This window comes from Lepidochelys kempii, chromosome 5, assembly GCF_965140265.1.
Source record: "Lepidochelys kempii isolate rLepKem1 chromosome 5, rLepKem1.hap2, whole genome shotgun sequence".
In the NCBI taxonomy this organism is placed as follows: Eukaryota; Metazoa; Chordata; order Testudines; family Cheloniidae; genus Lepidochelys; species Lepidochelys kempii.
The window spans coordinates 13,211,531-13,235,202 of record NC_133260.1 but is presented as its reverse complement, the minus strand read 5'-3'; the positions used below and the strand labels follow the sequence as shown (position 1 = coordinate 13,235,202).

Sequence of the window (23,672 nt, the reverse complement as noted above, 5' to 3'; positions counted from 1 at the left end):
CTGCCCTGGGCCTGCCCCCACTCCACCCCTTCCATGAGGCCCCACCCCTGCCCCACCTCTTCCCAGCCCCCATTCCAACCCCTTCCCCGACACTTTCTAATTTTTTCACATCCTTCTTGTAGTGTGGGGTCCAAAACTGGACACAGTACTCCAGATGAGGCCTCACTAATGTCGAATAGAGGGGAACGATCACGTCCCTCGATCTGCTGGCAATGCCCCTACTTATACAGCCCAAAATGCCATTGGCCTTCTTGGCAACAAAGGCACACTGCTGACTCATATCCAGCTTCTCGTCCAACTTACTAACTTATTCAACATATTAACCTGTTTTTATGAATGGCGTTCCACAGACTCCACAGCTGGTAACTAGGAGAAAAATTTGGCCCTGCCCCTGGAATTTAGTCAACAGGTAGCAGCTCAGACCCAGGCTTGCACATGGGTGTGGCAGTTGGGCCAAGCAATCCACCATCCACCAGCAGTCTCCCTCGTACAGCCAATGAAATTGTGGCATGCAAATTAGCTGTAAACAGGGTTGCCAACTTTGGTTGGACGTATTCCTGGAGGTTTCATAAAGGTTAGTTTAAATTCCTGGCGACTCCAGGAAAATCCTGGAGGGTTGGCACCCCTAAGTAAAGGTGGCAGTGATTGGTTGAGTTATTTCTGATATCACAGTGGTCTAGGACTCCAGGCAATGCACATAGATACATGCCTTACTGTAGCTGTACATCCCAGGGGTGGAGTTTGGAAAGTCAAAATGGCTGAACACTTAAAAACTGGTTGGTAACAGACTGTGAATTCCAGTGACAATTCAACCTGGTGACAATCTAAACAAAAAAGAGCTCTCAGCCATGCTTGTAGTTGTATCCATCACTTCACACTGACTCTGACGTTCTAGCCTTCAAAATAACAATCCTGGAATTTTATTATATTGTTTTTTCTCTTGATGATATGCAGGTCAGAATAGACCCCCTGCTTGCTCTCCTTTAGTTGTTTTGTCTTTGCAGGGCTAAGAGAAGAAGGAGGTAGTACAAGCTGTGTGTCTAAGGGCTGGTCTACTCACAGCTCTTGACTACTTGAACTGCATCCACACTGTGGGATTGCTTGGCTTTAACAATATCAGTTTCTAAATTGATATAGTTAGAGAGAGACAAAAACTATATGTAAACAAGACCTGAAGTAAACAGATGAGGCTCTGAACATACAAAGGGTGAAACCTATGTGCTCAGTCTTTATGTAGTCAAACTCCTATTGACGCTGATAAGGTGAGTGAGGTACAACTACACGGCATACATTGATACTGATAGTTTGCCTGAGCAAAGACTGAGTAAATCTAACTAAAGAACTCTGGATATAGCCCAAATGGAGTTAAATCTGCTGAGTAAACAGGTTTCATTTTTCAGAGTCACAATAGAACCCGCACGCTACAAGACATAAACCAGATTCTCCCTATTAAGGGTTTGAAAGAAACCTTTCCTGTAGACAGGCTATTCCACAGCTGCCAGCAACAGAGATTCTTGCAGCTTCCTCTGGTACTAGCTGTTTCCCTGAACAAGATATGCTGGACTACATGAGCATTTCTTGATCTTTTCCATACTGGGACCCCCTGAGAACTCCCTCCCATATAGTTAGCATCACCCATGTAACCTTGTGAGAAAGCCATAAGGGTTGTGTCCCCATTACCTGATTTGTGAATCCCCCAGGGGCCCATGACCACAAAGTCAACAATCCATTGATGTACCACTGATCTGATTGTCTGAGGACATTTTTATGTAGAACTGCACTGTATGGTTTCAGAAGAGTGCAGTGTACAACCAAGTAATAAACATATCATCATTACCCTAGCCACAAATATATTTGCTACTAATCATTAAATCCACTTAAAGAACTAACCCATGCAAAACAAAACAAGCACAAGAAGAGTATAAGAAAACACCTTTAACAAGGAAAACACATGGAAAGGAGGAACCTTCACTTTGCAGCAATCCTTCCAAACACAGCATTATTGCAAAGCTTCATGCTTTAATTCTTGATCCATTAGTATAACCCACAAATGGTTTCCATATGTTTTCAAATAGGTCTCCCCATCCTATATTTTATATAAACCACTCTCTCAAGAAATGCAGTCTGAGTAAGGCTAGACATCAGTTTCCATCTCTGTTGAGTTAAAATTATTCTCTTTGCAGTCATCAGTCTAGTCTGCAGCCAAGTTGCCTTCCTTGACAAAATGTTCTTCAAATCAGATGCGTCATTTACTCTGTATGCAGCTGGATTATAGCCATCAAACCTACATCCAGAAGGATGATCCTCTGTCTTTCCACAATATGTACATATAAGCGAACAGACCCAGAATATGGGATCAAGTCTCCTATATGGTTGTGAAACCTGCAGCAAACATTTATAGATCTCATACAAACTACCCATTTTCTCTCTTGCCCAGTATAGATTATGTACAGTTTTAAAACTGTCATCCTGATTCTCCTGTCATTTACACTATTACCTTCAATGACTTCAGGTGAGTTACCCTAGTGTGAGAGAAGACTCTGTCTTAGTACTTTTAAATTCAGTTCCCCAACTAGTCTTATAATTAAGAAGCTAAATGTTTTCCCCATTACCTTTGTGTAACTTTCACCTATTCTGATCTCCCATGTGCTTTTAGGCCCCACCACTAAATGTACATATCTATGTATATATTTTATATGCTTAATGAGTTTCCTTCATGCATCTAAGTTTTCAGAGCATGGTGGGCACATCAGTCAGGTGTTTTCTGTAAGGAATCACTCAATGATTTTTCATACATAGTCACAACTGTGAATGTCACTCGTACTGGAACTTTTTTTAACTTGGAAAACAAACAAACAAAAAAAAACCTAGTGGCCGGTTTTCAGAAGAGCTGAGCAGCTACATATCCCATTCTATCTAGGGGCTTGTACTGTGGATCCCCATACGATTGCATAGGTGCAACAGAAGTTGAAAATCTGCTCTGCAGACTCTCTCTTCCTCTTGATGATACCTGACCCTGAAAGACCACAGTTTTGGTGCCGGCTGAATCTGTGGCACAGTCAGGTAGAAACCAAATGTCATAGGAAGTGAGTGAAAGATGGGGCCCCAGGACATCATTGTTAGGATAAAGATATTCAGGCCTGTCTGCAAAGGCCTGTACTTTAAGAATTTAGGTGTATTCTTATCACTTGGCTAGTTCTAGAGGTATAAAAGAAAGAATCAAAATCACTGTCTGCTGGTGTAAGGGCCTTCTCTTACTGTGACAGTCTGAGGCCCTGTTCTTAGGCTAAGGCCTTTGGCTAAGCAGCAGAGGCAGCCATAAGCTGGGAAGCGAACAGTCACATCCTCACATTCCAAACTAGTCACATTGAAAGAAGGTGCTATTGGGCTATCACCTCCAGAGAAATGGAAGTGCCTAGAAAATGTAAAAGGAAACTTAGTTTGATAGCATCCTGTCTGGCAAGAACTAGCTTATCAATAGCTGGGATGTGAAATCCTCACTTCTGTATTGTCTTGTCATTATAGTTCCCACTTTGCTATTGTTTGTCTGTATAATCTCTGTCTGGTTCCGTGATTGTTCCTGTCTGCTGTATAATTAATTTTGCTGGGTGTAAACTAATTAAGGTGGTGGGATATAATTGGTTACATAATCATGTTACAATATGTTAGGATTGGTTAGTTAAATTTCAGGAAAATGATTGGTTAAGGTATAGCTAAGCAGAACTCAAGTTTTACTATATAATCTCAGGTTTCAGAGTAACAGCCGTGTTAGTCTGTATTCGCAAAAAGAAAAGGAGTACTTGTGGCACCTTAGAGACTAACCAATTTATTTGAGCATGAGCTTTCGTGAGCTACAGCTCACTTCATCGGATGCATGCCGTGGAAACTGCAGCAGACTTTATTTATACACAGAGAATATGAAAAAATACCACCTCCCACCCCACTGTCCTGCTGGTAATAGCTTATCTAAAGTTTCAGAGGAACAGCCGTGTTAGTCTGTATTCGCAAAAAGAAAAGGACGACTTGTGGCACCTTAGAGACTAACCAATTTATTTGAGCATGAGCTTTCGATCACTTTAGATAAGCTATTACCAGCAGGACAGTGGGGTGGGAGGAGGTATTGTTTCATGATTTCTGTGTGTATATAAAGTCTGCTGCAGTTTCCACGGTAAACATCTGATGAAGTGAGCTGTAGCTCACGAAAGCTCATGCTCAAATAAATTGGTTAGTCTCTAAGGTGCCACAAGTACTCCTTTTCTTATCTAAAGTGATCATCAGGTGGGCCATTTCCAGCACAAATCCAGGTTTTCTCACCCTCCACCCCCCCCACACAAATTCACTCTCCTGCTGGTGATAGCCCATCCAAAGTGACAACTCTTTACACAATGTGCATGATAATAAAGTTGGGCCATTTCCTGCACAAATCCAGGTTCTCTCACCCCCTCACCCCCCTCCCAAAAACCACACACACAAACTCACTATCCTGCTGGTAATAGCTCATCCAAAGTGACCATTCTCCCTACAATGTGCATAATTAAGGTGGGCCATTTCTGTAATAATAATCTGTAGTCAATGAGGAAGTGGGTGGGCGTGGGCATGTGGGTGAGGGAGATGGGAAAAGGGAATGGGGGTAAGAAAATTGGAATCATGTTTTGCTAAAGGGGGAAATGGGAACAGGGAATGGGAGTAAGGAAGTTGGAATCATGTTTGGCTAAGGGTAGGAATGGGAACAGGGACACGGGTGTAAGGCTCTGTGGTGTCAGAGCTGGGAAGGAGGATACTAAGGAAGGAAACTGGAATCATGCTTGCTGGAAGTTCACCCCAATAAACATCGAATTGTTTGCACCTTTGGACTTCAGGTATTGTTGCTCTCTGTTCATGCAAGAAGGACCAGGGAAGTAAGTGGGTGAAGGAATAAGCCCCCTAACAATCATTTGTTCAGAACCACTTTTCAGATCCTACAATGGAGGGATGCCCACAGGGGCATCCCTCCATTCTAACCTCAGAAGGTCTCATGAACTTCTGCATTTGAAAAATCAGGCCAGGGGTATTTATCCCCTCCAGCAGGTCGGACATGTGTAGAATGTTCTTTGACATCCAGCAAGTCAAGTCCGACATCAACTTTGTTTTACTGCGCTCCTGGAACAGGACATGGAGCCAAACTCAGCCCTGATTGAAATGTGTGTGAGACCCATTGATGACACTGGGTGTCAGCCCCAGGTACCTGAGGGCTGAGCTTGTATTGTTATGTCACATATGTAAGAAGAAACATCACCCTCGAGAGCCATGGGCTGGCTGGGGTGGGTTAGTTCATGGCCTGTAGCTGGCTGCCCTATTTCTTGGTGGAAAGGTCACTCACCTGGGATGAGGCATGACCCTGCGGTGCTGGGCCTCGAGGAGCTGCTGCTGGAGGAGGTATTGCTGGTGTAGCGCCTGAGGTAGGAAGGAGGGTCCTGTCACATCCTGGAACGGCAGGGCTGGCAGAGGTGGTAGGGGCTGGTGTAGTGGGCCGTTATGCTGGTGAGCTGTCGCCATGTGAGGGTTCAGCCCTGGCTGTGGCTGGACAGGGTGAGGGAGAGGGAAGTCAGCTGAGATCTGAGGTTGGGGGCCCAGATGGAAGTGCCGGCAGGAGGTAGCATGGGGGTGCTGAGACCTTTGAAAAGGAGCACCTGCGAAAGAAAAGCAAGTCTATCACAGAGGTATGCAAATACCGCCACAAAGGCTCTGCAACAGGACTTCCTCTAGAATACCCCATCAGGAACAATGCCTGGAGGGAAATAGATTACACAGCCTCATAAATGTCTTCCATCTCTTCAAATTAATGATCAAAGCCATCTGTATGCCTCTGACCACATTTCCAAACATACCTCCACAAAAGCCAGCAGTTGCATTATGTGTGCACAAGCTGGATAGCTGCATTAAACCAAACATGAAATCTTTAAAGCATATAAACCTTCCTGCTTTCGCACACAAGACAGCCACAAACTCCCAGGATAGAGGAAGAAATGTTACATGTACCCCAGTGCCATCATTGTCCAGGGTGGAAGCTTTATACTTTTTTTCTGAAGCCTCTTGCATTGGCTGCTATCTGAGACAAGATCCTGGACTACATGGGCCAGTGGGCTGATTCACCACATAAATACCTATTTCCTTAGAACTTTTGCATTCATAACAGCTGCCATCTTGGCTGGCATACTAGGGATTGAACATGCATGCTGCACACCCACTGAAAAAACATCCTCATGTAGGAAATTAAAGACAGCAATATCATCATACAAACTACTTATTTTTAGTGTGTCTCATACTATAAGATGAGTGTTTGTAATAAACCTCAGAGGTTTATTAGAATAAGTCTTCCGGTACAGATGAAAGCCGAAAATGTAGACTCTCTTATCCTCTAAGCCTAAGGCCATCTCTTTTATTCAGCACAAGTGAAACCTTATACCAAAGACATCCAGCTTGTTTGTTTCATCTTGGGAGGCCTGGTTTTCATATAGCCCTTTGGTAACATATGCAAGATCCTTCCTAAAACTAACAATAAACCAGGTGCTACCTACTAGAGGCCCATGTCCCTCTCACTCAAACAGACCCCAGCTAGTGCTAGTAATGGGCCAAGGGACATGAATTCAATTCCCTTCTCTACCACAGACTTCCCGTTTTACCTTGAGCAAGTCACTCAGAGCCTGTCTACATGGGATGTTAGTGCACAGCAAGCCAGAGTGTTAATCTACAGTACACTGGCTGTCGCCAACCGGGAGTAGGTCAGAATTCACTGCAGAACTGGCAGCATACTGTGCCACATAGGACATTACTGCATGGCAAACTAGTGCACTGTAGATTCACACCCTGGTTTGCCCCACACTAAAGTCCCATGTGAGACAAGCCCTAAGTTTCTCTTTGTCTCAGTCCCCGTCTGTAAAATGGGGATATTAGCATTTCCCTTACCACTGGTTTTGTGAGCATAAGCGCATTAAATATTGTGAGATGCTCAGACGCTACTGTACTGGGGGCCATATAAGTATCAGAGACAAAAAATAATCATTGGCACTTCTATGATGCTTTCAATCAGAACACCTGAAACATTATATTCATCTCGTCTTACAACATCCCGGTGTAGGTAAGTGGTGTTATCTCTTTTGTCAACTCTTACGAATCTCATGATATTTAGTGTTTTTCTTCTGTGGCAAAGTGGTATAAAAAAAGTAGGTAAACTGAACTCCATATTTCCCAGATGAGATGTGGGTAAAAACTCTGTTTACCCAAATTTTCCCCTCAACTACACTACTGTTTTTTGTCAAGCCTTGGCTCCTGGAGTCAGGTTATTTCATGAAAATCTCAGCTTAAAACCTTCAGAATGTGACTCAGGTACACCCAAAAGGCTCAGCACCCCCAAAAAAAAAGAAAGAAAAAGAACCCTAGATTTATCATTTTTTTTTTTAAAAAAGTCTCATGGTTTTTAGGGCTTGACTAATATTTTAATACTTGGGGTTGACAGTATCAGATTCACTTTATAGACAGGTAAAATGAGGCATATGGAAGTTAAGTGACTTGCCCAGGGCCACACAGAAACCTACTGGCAGAGCCACAATTAGGACCCAGGCAATGAATCGGCATCCCTTTGGCAAAAGAGTCTGTAACGAATTAAGGGTGCGCAGCATCTCACTACAATTCTTTACAACTCTCCACTCTAACTTTTCTCCCATATCAAGACAGATTTCACTATGCACCACACTGAGACTGGCCCTTACGTGGATGTATAGGGATCGCACACTGAGCCCCAGCCCTCCTCCCTCCCCTGCTCCCCCATCTGCATACACCAGGCAATACAGACCCTGTGATCAGTAGAGCACATGGATTTCTTCGTCTGTGACACCTTGGAGTGCAGAGAGGCCTGAAGTGGGGCCGTGGTTGATGGTTTAATATACTGCTCTCTCTGATGGAGTGTATCAGTGATCATAGTGCGCTGAGCGCTCCAGGAGAAATTCTGCTCCCTGAGGCCCAGCATTCCTTCAAGAACTCCCTTGAGGATGGTGTATCTCCAAACACGCTCAACATGGGGCCATGCATATAACACACCATTGACCACTGTATCAAGATCAGTTCTTGCTGCAAGTCATTAGCATCATACACTCCACCACCATCCATCTCCTCCCCATTTGTGCGTGAAATGCGATTGCTTCTCAAGGGCATTTAAATAAATAGACACCCACCTACCTCTTGAAAATACAATAACAATTCTTGCTGGACAAAACTCTCCTTTCAGAACTCCTCTGAGGGACAGTCAGATAATCTACTTCCTACAGCACGCAGACAGCAGGCCATACAGCACGCACACTGGAGACAAGTGGAGGTTGCTTTCGAATGCTTTGTTCATTACACACTTACTGTACAGTGGACTGCACGAGACATAACCCTGCAACTAGAACAATGCTCACAATTAAGCCAAAAGACACAGGAAATGTACCCAAGTTGAAGTTTTCTTACAAACTCAAATCTCTGACCAGGTTTGGAAGCCGCTTGAGAGAAGCAGGGTCCAGTTTGGGGTGAACTTGGGACAATGTTATGGTATTGAACTGGAAGCCAACAATTATTACAATTATTTATTGTACTGGGTGCCAACAATTAGCATGGTGCTTTGAATACACAGTAAAGTTCAGCCTAATCTGCAAAGCTGAGAAGTGGCTCCAAACTCCCTTAGAGAGCAGGGTGTTCTTATGCCAGGCAGTGTTTTGGGGTCATCTTAGGTCAGACAAAGGCAAAACAGTTTGGCCATCTATTCTCTAGGGTGCCTCTACAAGTCAGAAGCGGTGGAAGAATTATGCAGTGGACATATTTGAAATTTGTGGTTTTGCATGAATTTGTCCTGAAACCAAGCAACAAGCTGGTGTTTCTAATGGAGGGAAGACCCATAATCACTGGCCGATTGAAACTAAGGGGACACCTACACTTGGAGCTGGGATTGTGATTCCCAGCTCGTGTAGACATACTAGTGATAGCTCTCTTCGAGCTAGTCCACCAGAAGTAGGAGTGTAAGTGGGGAAACATGGACAGCAGGGGAGCAGCAAAGCTAGCTCCCCCGATAACAAACTCGCCTGAACACCGTGGGTGTGTACTTGGCACGACAAGCACCTGCTGCCGCTCGCTGCTGCCTGTTCTCCCAAGGCTACACTCGTACTCTTAGTGTGTTAGCTCCAAGCATAGACATACCCTAAAACAGCTGATTGAACACACAAACCACCAACTTTTGAACAATTCCGTGTATAACCCGATCATACATTGGTTCTGATGAGCTCACTCGCTGGCAATGGTTGAATGAAGACATTCACACATTGGGAGCCTAATGAAACTGGATGATTTGTCTACAGCTCGGAGGCTCCATTACAAATGTTTCACGCTGCTCTGGGGCAGAATATTACACTCTGTATTTTTATCTCTGATGAAGACAGTCTCCATTAGACCCGGGCCCATATTGGCTAGCTGCCTGCGGGAACATTCATTAAGATAAAAGCCATAAACTTGCTTTGACAGAATTTGTGACTTTTTATTCCTTTCCTACAAGCAGTGTGTGTGGTTGTGAGGATGTCTGAGGAAAGACAGAAGCTTTGTGAAATACATCTGCAGGCCTGTGGCTTCAAAGGAAGTCTTAGCACAGCCATCTTGAAATCTCTGTCACCTCTCTCTTTCTGTTGTGGTCATCCAGACAGAAGCAGAAACAATACCAGTACAAAGCAACTGACCAACCACACATCACAAAGAGCAAATAGTTACTGAAAAACACACAGGATGAAATCTGTTAACTAGGGTAAACCCATAGTACCTCCGCTAACATCAATTGGAACACAAATAACCTGGATTTACCCCGATGTAACTGAAATCAGAATCTGGCCTTGCAGTACCATTCCTTTACTGAATTTAATGGAAGATTTCTCAGAGTAAAGTGCACAGGATCAAGCCCTATAGTATTTACTCCAGTAATATTTATTTTTTTTTCTTTTTGCTCAGCCAATATTTCAGTCCCAGGTCAGATTTGCATTGGAACATAAAGTCACTGCCCATAAGAGATTCTGGGTCAAATGAGAACTTGATCCATTTATTTCAACAGTCCTTTGTTTAGACAGTAATATCTGGCACAGCAGAGAGAAACCCGTAACTAAAGATCTGTCCAGAGACACCAGACTGGCTCAATGTTTGTGCTTCCTGTAATGATGGCAAGGATGTCATTTTCACTTTCCAGAGCACGTCTTGAGCCTGTAGGACATTTCTATGGCAAAGAGGATTATGCTGGAAATGTGTACATCACATTCAAAAGCCACTAATTGCATCCTTCCTGTGCCATGCTCTGCATAACCTGTCTGCAGTGGGAATTTGTATATAAAATCTCCCCAATGCATTTTCTACGGCATGCATCCGATGAAGTGAGCTGTAGCTCACAAAAGCTTATGCTCAAATAAATTTGTTAGTCTCTAAGGTGCCACAAGTACTCCTTTTCTTTTTTCAAAAAGGAAATGTAGTTCTAGGATTAAAGAAGGGAGATGGAGATTCAGATACTCCCTGGGTCAAGTCACAGAGGGCCTCAAGTTTCTATCTCCATGTGAATGGGAGATCTGAGCCACTGACTGGACCAACCACAATTGACTTTATTATTTCCATTAATGCACTTTGATCTCCTGACAAGTAAGCAGAGAGCTTACCAGTGAGAAACTGACCAGCTCATGGCCTAAAGGACTGGTCTCTGCATTAATAGCTGCTTTCTTAGGGCCTGCTCCAAAGCCCGTTGAAGTCCACTGAAAGACTCCCACTGACTCTCCAGACGAACTGGGAAAGAGAGTGTATGTTAGCATGGGGATGCGTACACTTAGACCACCAAGTGATGAAATGCTGCTGCTGTTGCTGCTGAGGGCTTTTGACCCGAAGCAAATCTGGAAAAACAGCATGTTGCCCTCCTTTCTCTACCAGCAAGGTGGATTCAAAAGCCCACCGGGGCATCTCCTCAATGTGTCCAGTTTATTTATGTGCCTCCCTAAATTGAAACTTCTAGCGCTTCCCTGAGGTTCTGGATTATTAACAATTTATGTGTGCTCTCTTGCTCTCAATATCCATTTTCCCCTTTTGCCACTTACCTGTACTTTTCCATCAGACTATGATATTTAAACAGTAACTTGGAGGGATATTGGATCAGCAGCCCAGAGAGGGACCCTACTGAAAACAATACCCAACTGCTGTGTCAGCGGAGGAGATAACAAATCACAACTCAGCCAGAGACACCAGTTCCCACTTAGCTGATAAAGGCTGAGCAACGTGAGGATCAGCAATCTCAGGGGCTAGGCCTGCATAAAATTATTCTGACAGTATGTTGCTTGGCAGCATAATGGTTTGACTCTCTATCTTCTTCCCTTCATTTCCTGGCTTTCCCTTTGTGATTGATCACATTCAGGCTCCCTGTCATTTCGCACTGACTCAGTGCTTGTCACAAAGTCCTCAATATGTCCTAACTAACCCTTTCCAACATCAAATGGCAGGCTGCATCCTGTGCTGAATTACGCCTATGTGACTGCATGGAAGCCAATGTGGCAATTTCACCCTGTGCTGATGTAGAATGGACAAAACACAAAAGGTTTGGGATGGCTCAGGAAAATAGCCCTGTGTCTAACTGCTTAGCCCACGAAAGCTTATGCTCAAATAAATTTGTTAGTCTCTAAGGTGCCACAAGTACTCCTGTTCTTTTTGCTTATCCAAATGATTAACAGAGAGGAAGGATAGTACAGTGGTTATAGTAGCCTAAGGCTTGTCTAAGCAAACACTCAGTTTGCGGCAGCTGGGGTGTCAATCTACCCTGCACTAGCGTGCCCAGCATTAAGTGTCTGTCTGGTTTCTGCTGCCACACACTAAAAGTCTCCTAGGGTGTTTTGATCTACCCCGTTTCAAAGCAGGGCAGATCAAAGGGCACTAGGAACTTTTAGTGAATGGCAGCACAGTCCACACAGACACTTAATGTGGGGCATGCCAGTGCAGGGCAGATTGACACCCCAGCTTGCTGTCAACTGAGGCCTGGTCTGCACTTAAAAGTTAGGTGAATATAGCTATGGCAGTCAGGGGCTGTGAAAGTCACACCTCTGAGCCCCATAGCTATGTCAACCTAACCCCCAGCATATGTAAGCGGGGGAATAGTCCCGCTACTGCAGGCAACTTTCTTGGCTTCTGCACTACCCCAGTGAAGTGGGCAAGCAAAAGGATCCGAGTCCTCACTTCCACTTCCTTTACCCAGTGGCCTCTCTGCCCTTGAGGGCTCCCCTTCCACTCTCCTGTCTGGCAGAGTCCTCATCAAGGCTGGGCCCAGAATTCCGGGGGGGCTCGACCCCCAACCCTGCTGTGGTCACCTAGGACAGGGGCTAGGGTGTCCCCACTCCAGGGTACTCTCTCCGCACTGGGTGCTTCTCTGACCCACTGACCATTACATACAATTGAAAGCAAATGCAAGTTATTTAATCAACAATTAATTTTAAAAAGAATAAGGAAAAATGGGAAAGGTTAAAGGAAACACATCAACCTGCTCTGTGGCAGGGAACATCACAAATAGTGTCTCTGGAATATCAGGGCAGTTCACAGTCTGTTCCTTGTATGTTCCCGGCCTTCTTCTCAGGCCCTGGCTGTGCTGTAGGGATGCTGTGGGTTGGACACTCGCTCTGGTGGTGGCCACACACTCTACGTGGTAGGACCCTTCTTCCCAGTGTCACCCCCGCCCTGTTGGGGTTACGATCCAAGCCTGGCCTGCAGAGCCCCTTGGCTGAGGCATCTCCCTGTGCTGGGTCTGCTGCCCAGGGTCCCCCTCAGTCTCACCCAGCTCCGGACTGCTCCAGCCCCAGCTCCACCGCTCTGTCTCTGCACTGCTGCTGCTGCTGCTCTGCCTCCAGCTCCCTGGGCTGCTTCTTTGGCCCCTCTGCCTCTGGTTGCTCCTAGCACAGGTTTGCTCTGCAGGCTGCTTCTGCGACTCTGCTCCTAGCATTGACCTGCTTCGTGGCCTGCTTTTCTGGCCCCTCTGGCTCTGGTTGCTGCAGCTCTGCTCCCAGGGCAAGTCTGCTCTTTCTGTGCTGTGCCTCTGGCTTTGGGGCTGCAGCTCTGCTCCCAGGACAGGGTCTGCTCTCTCTGGGTTGCTTTTCTGGTCCCTCTGGATCTGGCACAGCTCTGCTCCCCAGCTTAGCTCGGGTCCCTGCTTTCTCCTTAGCTCGGCGCCACTCTGTCTGACCCAGGCAATTCAAGCTCACACAGAGGAGGACGGGACCTCCCTGGCCTCCTGACTCCCTGATTAGCATGCCCGCCCTGTCATTCAGGCTGACCTGGAGCATTGGCCTCTCCCCATTGTTCCTGGGGGCTGTCAGTCTCAGGGTCCTGATTTCCCATAGACCCTTCCCCTTTTAGTACTTGGAGCTAGCCAACCAAAACACCCCCACTGAATGTTAGTAAGGGGGCAACAGTCCCCTTACACTTAGATGCACGTGGTTGACAGAAGACTTCTGCCTTTGGCTAGCTACTGCTGCGGAGGGAGATGGATTTCCTACAACAACAGAAAACCCCCTTTGTCAACCCCCCTTTCCTTCCCCACTCTGAACTCTAGGGTACAGATGTGGGGACCTGCATGAAAAAACCCCTAAGCTTATTTTTACCAGCTTAGGTGAAAACTTCCCCAAGGTACAAACTATTTTATCTTTTGCCCCTTGACTTTATTGCTGCCATCACCAAGCGTCTTACAAATATATAACCGGGAAAGAGCCCACTTGGAAATGTCTTTCCCTCCAAAATCCTCCTAAACCCTATACCCCCTTTCCTGGGGAAGGCTTGATAAAAATCCTCACCAATTTGCATAGGTGAACACAGACCCAAACCCTTGGATCTTAAGAACAATGAAAAAGCAATCAGGTTCTTAAAAGAGGAATTTTAATTGAAGAAAAAGTAAAAGAATCACCTCTGTAAAATCAGGATGGTAAATACCTTACACGGTAATCAGATTCAAAACATAGAGAATCCCTTTAGGCAAAACCTTAAGTTACAAAAAGACATAAAAACCAGAATATACATTCCATTCAGCACAACTTATTTTATCAGCCATTTAAACAAAACAGAATCTAACGCATATCTAACTAGATTGCTTATTAGCCCTTTACAGGAGTTCTGACCTGCATTCCTGCTCTGGTCCCAGCAAAGGCAACACACAGACCGAGAGAACCTCTGTCTCTCCCCCCTCCAGCTTTGAAAGTATCTTGTCTCCTCATTGGTCATTTTGGTCAGGTGCCAGCGAGGTTATCCTAGCTTCTTAACCCTTTACAGGTGAAAGGGTTTTTTCCTCTGGCCAGGAGGGATTTAAAGGTGGTTAGCCTTCCCTTTCTATTTATGACCCCCTTCCATTGCTGTAGGAAGTGGCTACATTACGCAACAGCACAGCTATGGCACCATAGCCGCTGCACTCGGAGAGTAGCCAGGGCCTAATCATTAGTTTAGACATGCCCTCGGACCTAGGAGGCCTGGGTTCAAGCTCCTGTTTCTCTTTGAGCTTGGGCAAATCACTTAGAGCCAGATCCTCAAAGGTATTTGTGCTTAGGGCCACCATTGACATTTTCAAAACCGCTGCTCAGCTGCCTCCTATCACTGTAAGTGCCTAAGTCCCCTAGGCACCCACGTTCCTGCCAGTGGGCGTTTCCAAAGCCACCTAAGCTGTGACACCAGTCCACAGCTAACAAGCTGCCCAGAGCCCTAGCTCAAGCTGAAACCGCAGAGGCCACAAAGCGGGATTCTCAAAGTGGGCAGGGGAATGCCTGGCTCACCAGCAGGACCTGGTCCTATAGGTGTGCTCCAAGAACACCTGAAACCTGACGGACTCTGCAGCAGGAGGGCTGGATGGAGGCCACCTATAGGTGGGGAGACAGCACAGCAGCAGAAGAACAGGGAAATGTAGGGTGAGCAAGGGCAAAGGACACAGAGACAGAGGCAGCTTCACCTGTTAAGGAATGGTCTACCTAAGGGGCTGACCTGGCTTAGATCCCTAACTCCAGAACAGAGTTTGCTGCTGAGATCCTGAGCAGGCAGAAATGCCATCTCTGGCCCATCAGTCAGATGTACCATGTTAGCCACCTAAAGATGCACCTAAGCCTCTCTCCTTGGCATTGCACTCATGACTAGCTTACGCAGCTCCTTGCTCAAGTGGCTGGTTCTCACGATCCCCTCCCTAAATGCTTAATTCTCCCCATGCATAGTACATGGAGCCGGGGTGTCTAGCTCAGGGTGGAGATGTCACGAGGCAGCAGGCGACATAGGATTAGGCATTGCATTGCTAAACTGAGCAGGTCTAAGGACCTGTGAGGAGCTGAGCCTTAGTCTCTCTGTACCCCTTTAAAATGGAGATGGCAGCACTTCATGTTGTGTAGGGTTACTATATTTGAACATTCAAAAAGAGGACACTCCACACGGGTTGTTGGCCCCGCCCACAGTCCACCCCCGCTCCGCCCCCACTCTGCCCCAGGTCCAGACCCCTCCCCACTCGGCCCCACCACCGCACCCCTCCTCACCCCCTGGCCTGCCACTGGCTTGCTGCGTCCCTCCTCAGTCCCCCACCCACCGGTCACCTCCTCCCTCCTGCCACTCACCTCCTCACTCCCCTGCCAGAAACCCCCATGCCCACCCCGAGAACCCCCACCTGCCGCTGGCTCGCCACTTGCCTCCTCACCCCCGCCCACCGCTGGCTCCCTTGCCACTCTCCTCTTCCACCCCCGCTGCCCGCCGCTGGCCTTTTCACCCCCCACCACCTGCTGCTGGCTCACCGCCCGCCTCCTCACCCTCCTTCCCGCCCGCTGCTGGCTCCCTCACCGCTCACCTCTTCACTGTCCCCGCCTGCCACTTGCCTCCTCACCCGCCTGCCAGCCTGCCCACCAGCCACTGGCTCCCTCACCGCTCGCCTCTTCACCACCCCCCTCGCTCACCTACTCACCCCTCCTGCCACAGGACCCTCTGGCTCCTAGGATCAGGGGCAGCCGAGGGGTCGCCACGTGCTGCGCCCGCCACACGCGCGAGCGCCGTGCTCCCATTGGCCGGGAAAAGCGCCAATAGGAGCTGCGGAGCGGGTTTTGCAGGCGCCGGCAGCGCGCAGAGAGCCCTCCGCCCCCCCCCACCCCCCGACCCGACCCTAAGAGCCAGAGGGACCTGCCAGGGGGCGAGGTGGGGAGTCCCGGGGGCGCTTACCTGGGGCGGCTCCCGGGAAGCATCTGGCAGGTCCCTCTGGCTCCTCCTAGGGTGGGGTCAGGTCTGGGGGGGGGGGGGGGCAGAGGGCTCTCTGACCACTGCCGGTGCCTGCAAGCTCCACCCCCGCAGCTCTGATTGGGCAGGAGGGAGCTGGTGCCGCACACGGAGACCCCCTCCGCCTCTGTGCCTAGGGGCTGCCCACACTGTAGGCTCCTGCTGGCGGGCAGGTGCCGGGAGCTGCCCCAGGAAGCGCCACCAGCCCAGGATGCTTTTAGATATTTAAAAATTCCTCCCAGATGGTGATTTAAGAACTAAAAAGCCGGACGTGTCTGGAAAATACCGATGTATGGTAACCCTAATGTTGTGAGGATACATACACTGAAGACTGTGAGGTGCTCAGATAGAGTACTGGGAGCCATGTAAGAACCATGGCAGATAGTCGGAAAGGAGCGGGGGGGAGCGGGGGAAATCACACCAGAGCAGATTTTCTTACTGGAAGCACCAGGCCACTTGAGACTGGGGGTGGGGTATTGGGTCCTCCCCTTTTATTTAATCTGAAAAACAAAAAGAGGTGTCAGGTAGCCTTACAAAACCAGTCAGCCTGAAGCCTAGCTATGACCAAGATGAGTACGCCACTTAAATGCCTGAACCAGATACATCAGACAGCTGGCCGGCCCACAATGTGCCATGGCACAGGTGTTAGGCACAGGCTTATTTAATACCTTTATTAACAATGATAAGGGGAAAGCCCTAACCACTGGACTATAGAGTCACCCTCACACTCTCTGACCCAACGCATATTTCATTATTTATACACAGTAGAGCAACTTCAACAGGAGCGACGGAGAGGCCATAGGTGCCAACTCCATGGGTGCTCCGGGGCTCTGCACCCATTGGCAGCCAAGCTCCCTGCCCCGCCCCGCCTCAACTCACCTCCTCCCCTGAGCGCATCACGTCCCCACTCCTCCCCCTACCTCCCAGTGCTTGCTGCTGCCAAACAGCTGTAGCAAGCTCCAGGAGGGAGGAGCAGGAGCATGGCGCGCTCAGGGGAGGAGGAGGGGAAGAGGTAGGACCGGGGCGGGGATTTGGGGAAGGAGTCGGAATAGGAGCAGGGAGGGGGCAGAGACTTTGGGGAAGGGGTTGGAATGGGGAAGGGGCAGGGGTGGAGTCAGGGCGGGGACAGGGGCAGAGCACCCACCGGTGCAAGTAGAAGTCAGCGCCTATGGGAGAGGCCCACAGTAGAATATCCCAAGGTGCAGTGGCTGTATCAGTCACCTGAGAAGTAAAAGACCTATGTTCAAATCCCTTTGCTGCATCAGGTGGGGGGCAATTGAACCAGGATCTCCTTCCTCGCAGGTGAGTACCCTAACTGCTGGCCTATGGGTTCTAGCATAGACCTGCTCCTCCGCCCACCATTTTGCCTGGCATTAGGCATGTGTCAGGAACCCCTACCAGACTGGGCCCCATGGCAAGATGGCTGTTGCCTATCTCTGCCTGCTCTGAGGATCCCACTGGGGCCCTTGGGATATGTCTACACACCCGCAGCTGGCCCATTTCAGCTAACTCAGGCTTGCAGGGCTTGGACTACAGGGCTGTAAAACTGTGGTGTAGCCATTCGGTCTAGAGACCGAGCTCTGGGGGCTCGCAAATGGGGAAGGTCCCAGGCTCCAGCCCAAGCCCAAACATCTACACAGCAATTTTACAGTCCCGCAGTCCGAGCCCCATGAGCCCGAGTCAGCTGACCTGGGGCAGCCCCAGGTGTTGAACTGCAGTGCAGACAGACCCTTACATGCGAGATGTTGCCTACAATGAGGTGTTGTGCCCATGTCCAGTGACAGGCACTTAGGCAACATGGGGACTTTTACAGCAAAATTTAAGGCACCAAGAGATTCAGGTGACCCCAGAGTTTGGTGGCAGCTTAGTGGTGTCTAAATTTGGGCTTTGGGAGCTAGGCAACTAAATCCTTTTGTAGATGTGCGACTCAGTGATTACAACTCTGCCCTCAATTCACTATGGGAGAGATTGGCACAGCCCTCAGCAAGGGGTGAGGCATCCGCTGTGTTAGCCCCTGCATGTACTGTGCCTTAGAAACCCCCATTCCTCAACTGTCTCCTGCTTCCTCCTGGCTCCCTGGATGTAATGATTTACAGCTGGCCTTTAACAACAAGTTACTACCCACCCCACACAGGTTTGGAGTCCGAAGGACAAAGCCATGCCTTGCATTGTCACACAGGCCTATGTGACTCTAGGTTTAGGCAAGCTGTGCCTCTATTTCTCTGCCTGTGAAATGGGGGTAATGATACTTCCCTGCCAAGGGAGGGGGCGATGTATTCACAAATCCTAGAATTGTGCTTTAAGCTCCCTGGATGGAAGGCGCAGAGCAATAAGATAGCAACAGAAACACCAACAACAAATGAATCAGGTCTCGTCCTAGCAACCAGCTCCAAGTCATGATCAACTTAAAGAATTTGAAGGGGCGGGAAACCCCAGCACTTCATTAACTTACATTGGTGCAAAATCTGAGTACTGCTAACTAATTATCACACTTCATTTGGCTCACCTCCACTTCACCAACACAAACGTTTGCAACTCCAATGATGGCATTGCTGACTACACTGATGATCTGACACAGAGCTTCTCTCTAATGCTGCACTGCAGCTACCCGGGCTGGTGCTGCTGCATTTTCCAAGAACAGCTAGTCCAGAAGCTAAGCACCTGCAGTTGCCATGGAATGACAGTGCTTAGGATTAGTTTTGCTGCAGAATAAAAGGATGCCCTAATTGGGAAGTGTGTGATTTTACTCTACTACTTTCCCTGCCATGCGTTTTGGTACAAAGTGTCATAGCAACACAGCCAAGGAGGGCAGTTTCTGATGGTTAAAACGGAAGCTTGGGAGTAAGGAATTCTGGACTTTATCCCTGGCCCTGACACTGATTCACTGTCTGTCCCATAGGCAAGTAACTTAGTTTCTCCACATGTAAAATGAAGAAATACTTAACTAAGGAGGATGTTGTAGGACTGATTAATGGATATTTACGAAGCACTTTGAGATACTTTGATTAACAGTGCTATTACAGGCTTCAGTTCTACAACCCTTCACTCAGGGCTGGTCTACATCGGCAATGCTAAAGCTGCAGAGAGCTCGCCCAGTGCTCTAAGAAAACCGCCTCCCCAAGGGGCACAGCTCCCAGCGCTGGTGCGTTGTCTACACCGGCGCTTTACAGCGCTGTAACTTGCTGCGCTCAGGGGGGTGTTTTTTCACACTCCTGAGTGAGAAAGTTGCAGCGCTGTAAATTGCCAGTGTAGACAAGCCCTCACTGAAGTCAACAGGATTACTCAGGTGCATAAGGGTTTGCAGGCTCAAGTCCATGTACTCATCCATATTCCATGGGGAATCTGTATAATGAAACACCCTCTTTTCACACAGGAAGGAAAAAAATTGCTCAAGTCCCACAAATTTGTCTTCAGAAAGATAAGATGCAACACAAAGACCCAAATTAATTGTAACGGTTGAGAATTCCCACTGTGGAAAATTCATCAAGTTTGTGGGGGACGAGGAGGGGAGGAAACAACTTTCCTTCCTGATTCTCATCAAAAGTTGAAATTTTGTCAAAATGTAGAAATTTTGACCATCTCTGCAAGTTACTCGAAAAACAGTGGGAGGAAGAATTTTCCCAGAAAAATCCTCAGAGTCCACAGTAATACAATCAAAGCATTGTAGGATGAAGGTTTGCATGTGGCACCATTGATGTAAATATGTTTTGGTCCTTGTTACATTCTGTAGCGTGGGCCCGTGTGTTGACATCTAGGGCAGATTATTTTGGCCCATTCATTTCCCCACCTATGGGCTGTTATAATACCTAACTTGTATACAGTGATTTTCATCAGTAGAGCTGAAAGCACCTTACAAAGGAGCACCATTACCCCCATTTTAGAGATGGGGAAACTGAGGCACACAAAGGTGAACTGTCTTGCCCAAGGTCATGCAATAGACCAGTGACAGAACTGGGAATAGAAGCCAGGTCTCCTGAGTCCCAGAACACTACCCAATTCACTCTGCCTCTCTGTAAGCATTGGTGATTACCACAAGAGTTGCCATTAAAAAAAACCCCTTAAAAACTGCTTTTTCAATGAAGATTAACTATCCATTAAAACACATTGAAACTCATTTTTCAGGGGATGGTTTGAGCTACTTTCTCAATGTTTCACATATCATCATTTCTGAAATCAGCTCTTTCCACATAAGATCACTAATTATGCTGCAATAACCAGGAGGTAGACGGAGCCTCTGACTCCAACAGGACTGCTGAGCTGGGGTTGCCAACTTGGTAATATTTAAAAACTGGACACTCCAACAGGAGTACCAGAACCTCACCTACCCGGCCCCTTCCTCCTGATGCCCTGCGCTGCCTTTTCCCCAGAGGCCCCACCCTATGTCCACTTCTCTTCCCCTCTCCCCTCCATCGCTTGCTGCTTTTCCCTTCCCTCCCTCCCCTCCTCCCCCCCGCCCCGTGTCAGGAGGGACTCTCCTACAGAACCTGGCAGGGAGCTGCGCCCCCCCCCCCCACACACACACACACAAGTAGGAGGCAGCCCCAGCTCAGTAGCGGCTGGCCGGGTCATGAACCAGCACCTCCCCATCTCCCACACCCTCAGTAACTGGACATTGGGTGCCCGGTCAGTAGATCTGACCAGACACCGTCAAATCCCCTTTTCGACTGGACTTTCCGGTCCAAAACCAGGCACCTGGCCACCCTAGACAGCTCGTGGAATAGCTAGTCACCAACGTAAAGGGCTCCTAGTCTGATCCTATATTGGCAGAACCAACATTCACACGTAAAGAACAGCGTGCACAATTTTATTATCATGCACCAATATTCCATCCAAGGTGTTCATAAAATCCCGGGATCTATAATGTGCATATAAAAAAACCCCTCATCAGTGCTTGTGATGTAAAAATCTGTAGCTAATATTCTCAACACAGACATACACGTTTCAAGCGTTACAGAAAGAAAAGAAGTCCAAAAATCAGGTTTGCCCATATGAGTAATTCTACTGAATGCAAATGGGGCTACTCTGAGGAGGGCTACTCATGTGAGTAAGAGTTTCAGGATCAAGCCCCTTAGCTTTTATTGGAAATAGGCATCCCAAATATGCATTCCCAGGGGCACTGCAACTGTGTCACATATGAAAGGAAAACAAAAATCTGTTTTACATTGTTAAAGCTGCCCATGGTGCATGTGAATTTTTCCCCTTGGGTAAGGAACCCTGGCCAGTGTAAAAGAGGCATTAACAGCTTGTGGGTGAGAGGGAGAGCGCTGAGCAGGTGTGTGCATGAATGTAGTGAGGGAGGGTGGAGGGAGGGAGTTGAAATCCTATTTATACATCTCTGTCAGATCACAGAAGAGAGGGAAATGGCAGCTTCTGGTGAGTCCTGACTCACAGGACACAGTCAAAGACAGATTTTGGAACTTCAAAAGGTCTTCATTTGCCTCTCACAATCTGCTCAGATGGGAGAGGCAGACACAGCCGCATATCTTGATGTTGGCCACTTGCTATTGTTTAAACTCCAGCTCAAAATCTCCCCCCACTCCGAAAATAAAGAAATAAATCAAAAGGCACCCAGATAAGAATGACACACACCGCTACAGCCATTAGGGCTGTATTCTGAGGGCTGTTTCTTAAAGCACCAGCCACTGCAAGGCTGATTTCAGCGATGCCTTGCAGCTAGGAAGTCTTTAAATAGAATTATTGCCCAGTAACGCTAATAAATCAGCAGCCATGAGAGATTGTGATTTCACTCCAGTTTGGGTTTGTTATTCTAGAAATGCTCACATTTTATATTAAGGTTCTATTTAGAAATAGTTATAAATGAATACTGATTACATCACACATTGATATTAATAATGATTACTAGATGTTAGCAGCACATTACCGATATGAGTAGGGTGTTATATATGGGAATTCGTATATCAGCAGGTGTATTACAAGCAATCTGTTGAACCCTAACAATTGATTAATACTATTTTATAACATCCATGAATCATGTATTAATCTTTTACAAACTATTTGTAAATGTATCTTTATAAAAACAGCCCAAATTTATTCAGTGATCTGAAATGGAAGATTATATTGCATAAAAATACCCATAATAGACATAAGCACAGAAGCTGTGTCTTTAATATGCTCATTTACTTCAGTTTACAAGACAGGAAACTCAATACAGAGGAGAGATTCTGCTACAGCCACTAGACATGGAGCTGTGGGGTGCAGGGAGATATATAGGGTGGGAAATCACTCTGTCTTGATTTCAGTGCCTTTTACAACAGCATTGTCATTTTGTTTAGGAAATTCTGAGAACTGTGCCAAAAACAACCACACGTATTGTGAATAACCAAATTTATTGCAGAGCCATAACCAGGGGTTGTGAGTGCTCAGCACCCAGAGGTTTTGCCTCAGTTTGCTTGGTAAAGGACCACAGTTGTAGGTTTCTGCTTCTGTTAAACCACAAAAAGAAACCACAACGCTTTGCATGTACATGGCAACTGGCCTCTAAGGAGAAAGGCACAACAAGAACCAGTGGCTGGATACTAAAGCCAGACACAGTCAATTAGAAATAAAGGCCCAATTTTTTAACCATGAGGGCAAATAACCATTGGAAAAAAGCTACCAAGGGAATGGTGATATCACTTGATATCTTCAAAGCAAGACCGCAGGCCTATCTGGAAGATATGGTTTAGTCAAACACAAGTAAATGGGCTCAACGCACAGGTACCTGGGTGAAATTCTTTGGCCTATGTGATGCAGGAGCTCAGACTAGCTGATCTAACCTTCTGGCCTGACAATTATTATCTCATTGTGCTATGCAAACAGTCATTAAACTTCAGGTTACCCTGGGTAGTAGGTATGATGCCCATGTATCAGATAGGCAAACTGCTCCACAGAGCTAAACTGAATCACTGAAAGTCACAAGCAAGTCAGTCCCAGTCTCATACTTTAAACAGTGAAATCATTAAGTCCTACATTAGCTATGGGAAGTGTGGATGACGGGTAGGGTCCACTGGCCCTCTGATGGTTACTGAAGAGTGATTCTACTCTGAAAAGTGACTGTAGATGCATTGACGGGGGGGGGGGGGGAGTTCCCTATTTATTACCCTCAGTACCTTCTGTATCAAATGCGCTGAATTTATGAGGGACATGGATTAGCGGTAAAGCCTGCAAAAGAACAGTTCGGGATCCAGTTGATTCCCTGACTGAGAACTACACAGGCACACGCTTGTGTCCAGGCAGGTCTCAATACAAAATCATTTGGTGTCCTAAAATGTGCAAAAATTGGTGCAAAATTCACAACAACAAATGACTACAAGACTCTAGAATCCCATTTCCTATACAGAGGATCTGTTCCCAGTACTCTAAACAGTAACACATGCTACATCATTACACAC

General features: G+C 47.1%; 1 protein-coding gene across 3 annotated transcripts in view; it reads right to left on the bottom strand.

Annotated features, from left to right (window-relative positions):
- Window positions 1-23,672, bottom strand: part of ARK2C (arkadia (RNF111) C-terminal like ring finger ubiquitin ligase 2C) — a 116,626-nt gene that overhangs the window by 23,933 nt on the left and 69,021 nt on the right. For 2 of the 3 annotated variants that reach the window (XM_073343460.1, XM_073343461.1), the window contains exon 2: window positions 5,360-5,669. In XM_073343460.1, coding sequence (XP_073199561.1) covers window positions 5,360-5,669 — 310 coding nt within the window. The remainder of the gene's footprint in view (window positions 1-5,359; window positions 5,670-23,672) is intronic. The other variant, XM_073343462.1, reaches the window with a different exon arrangement.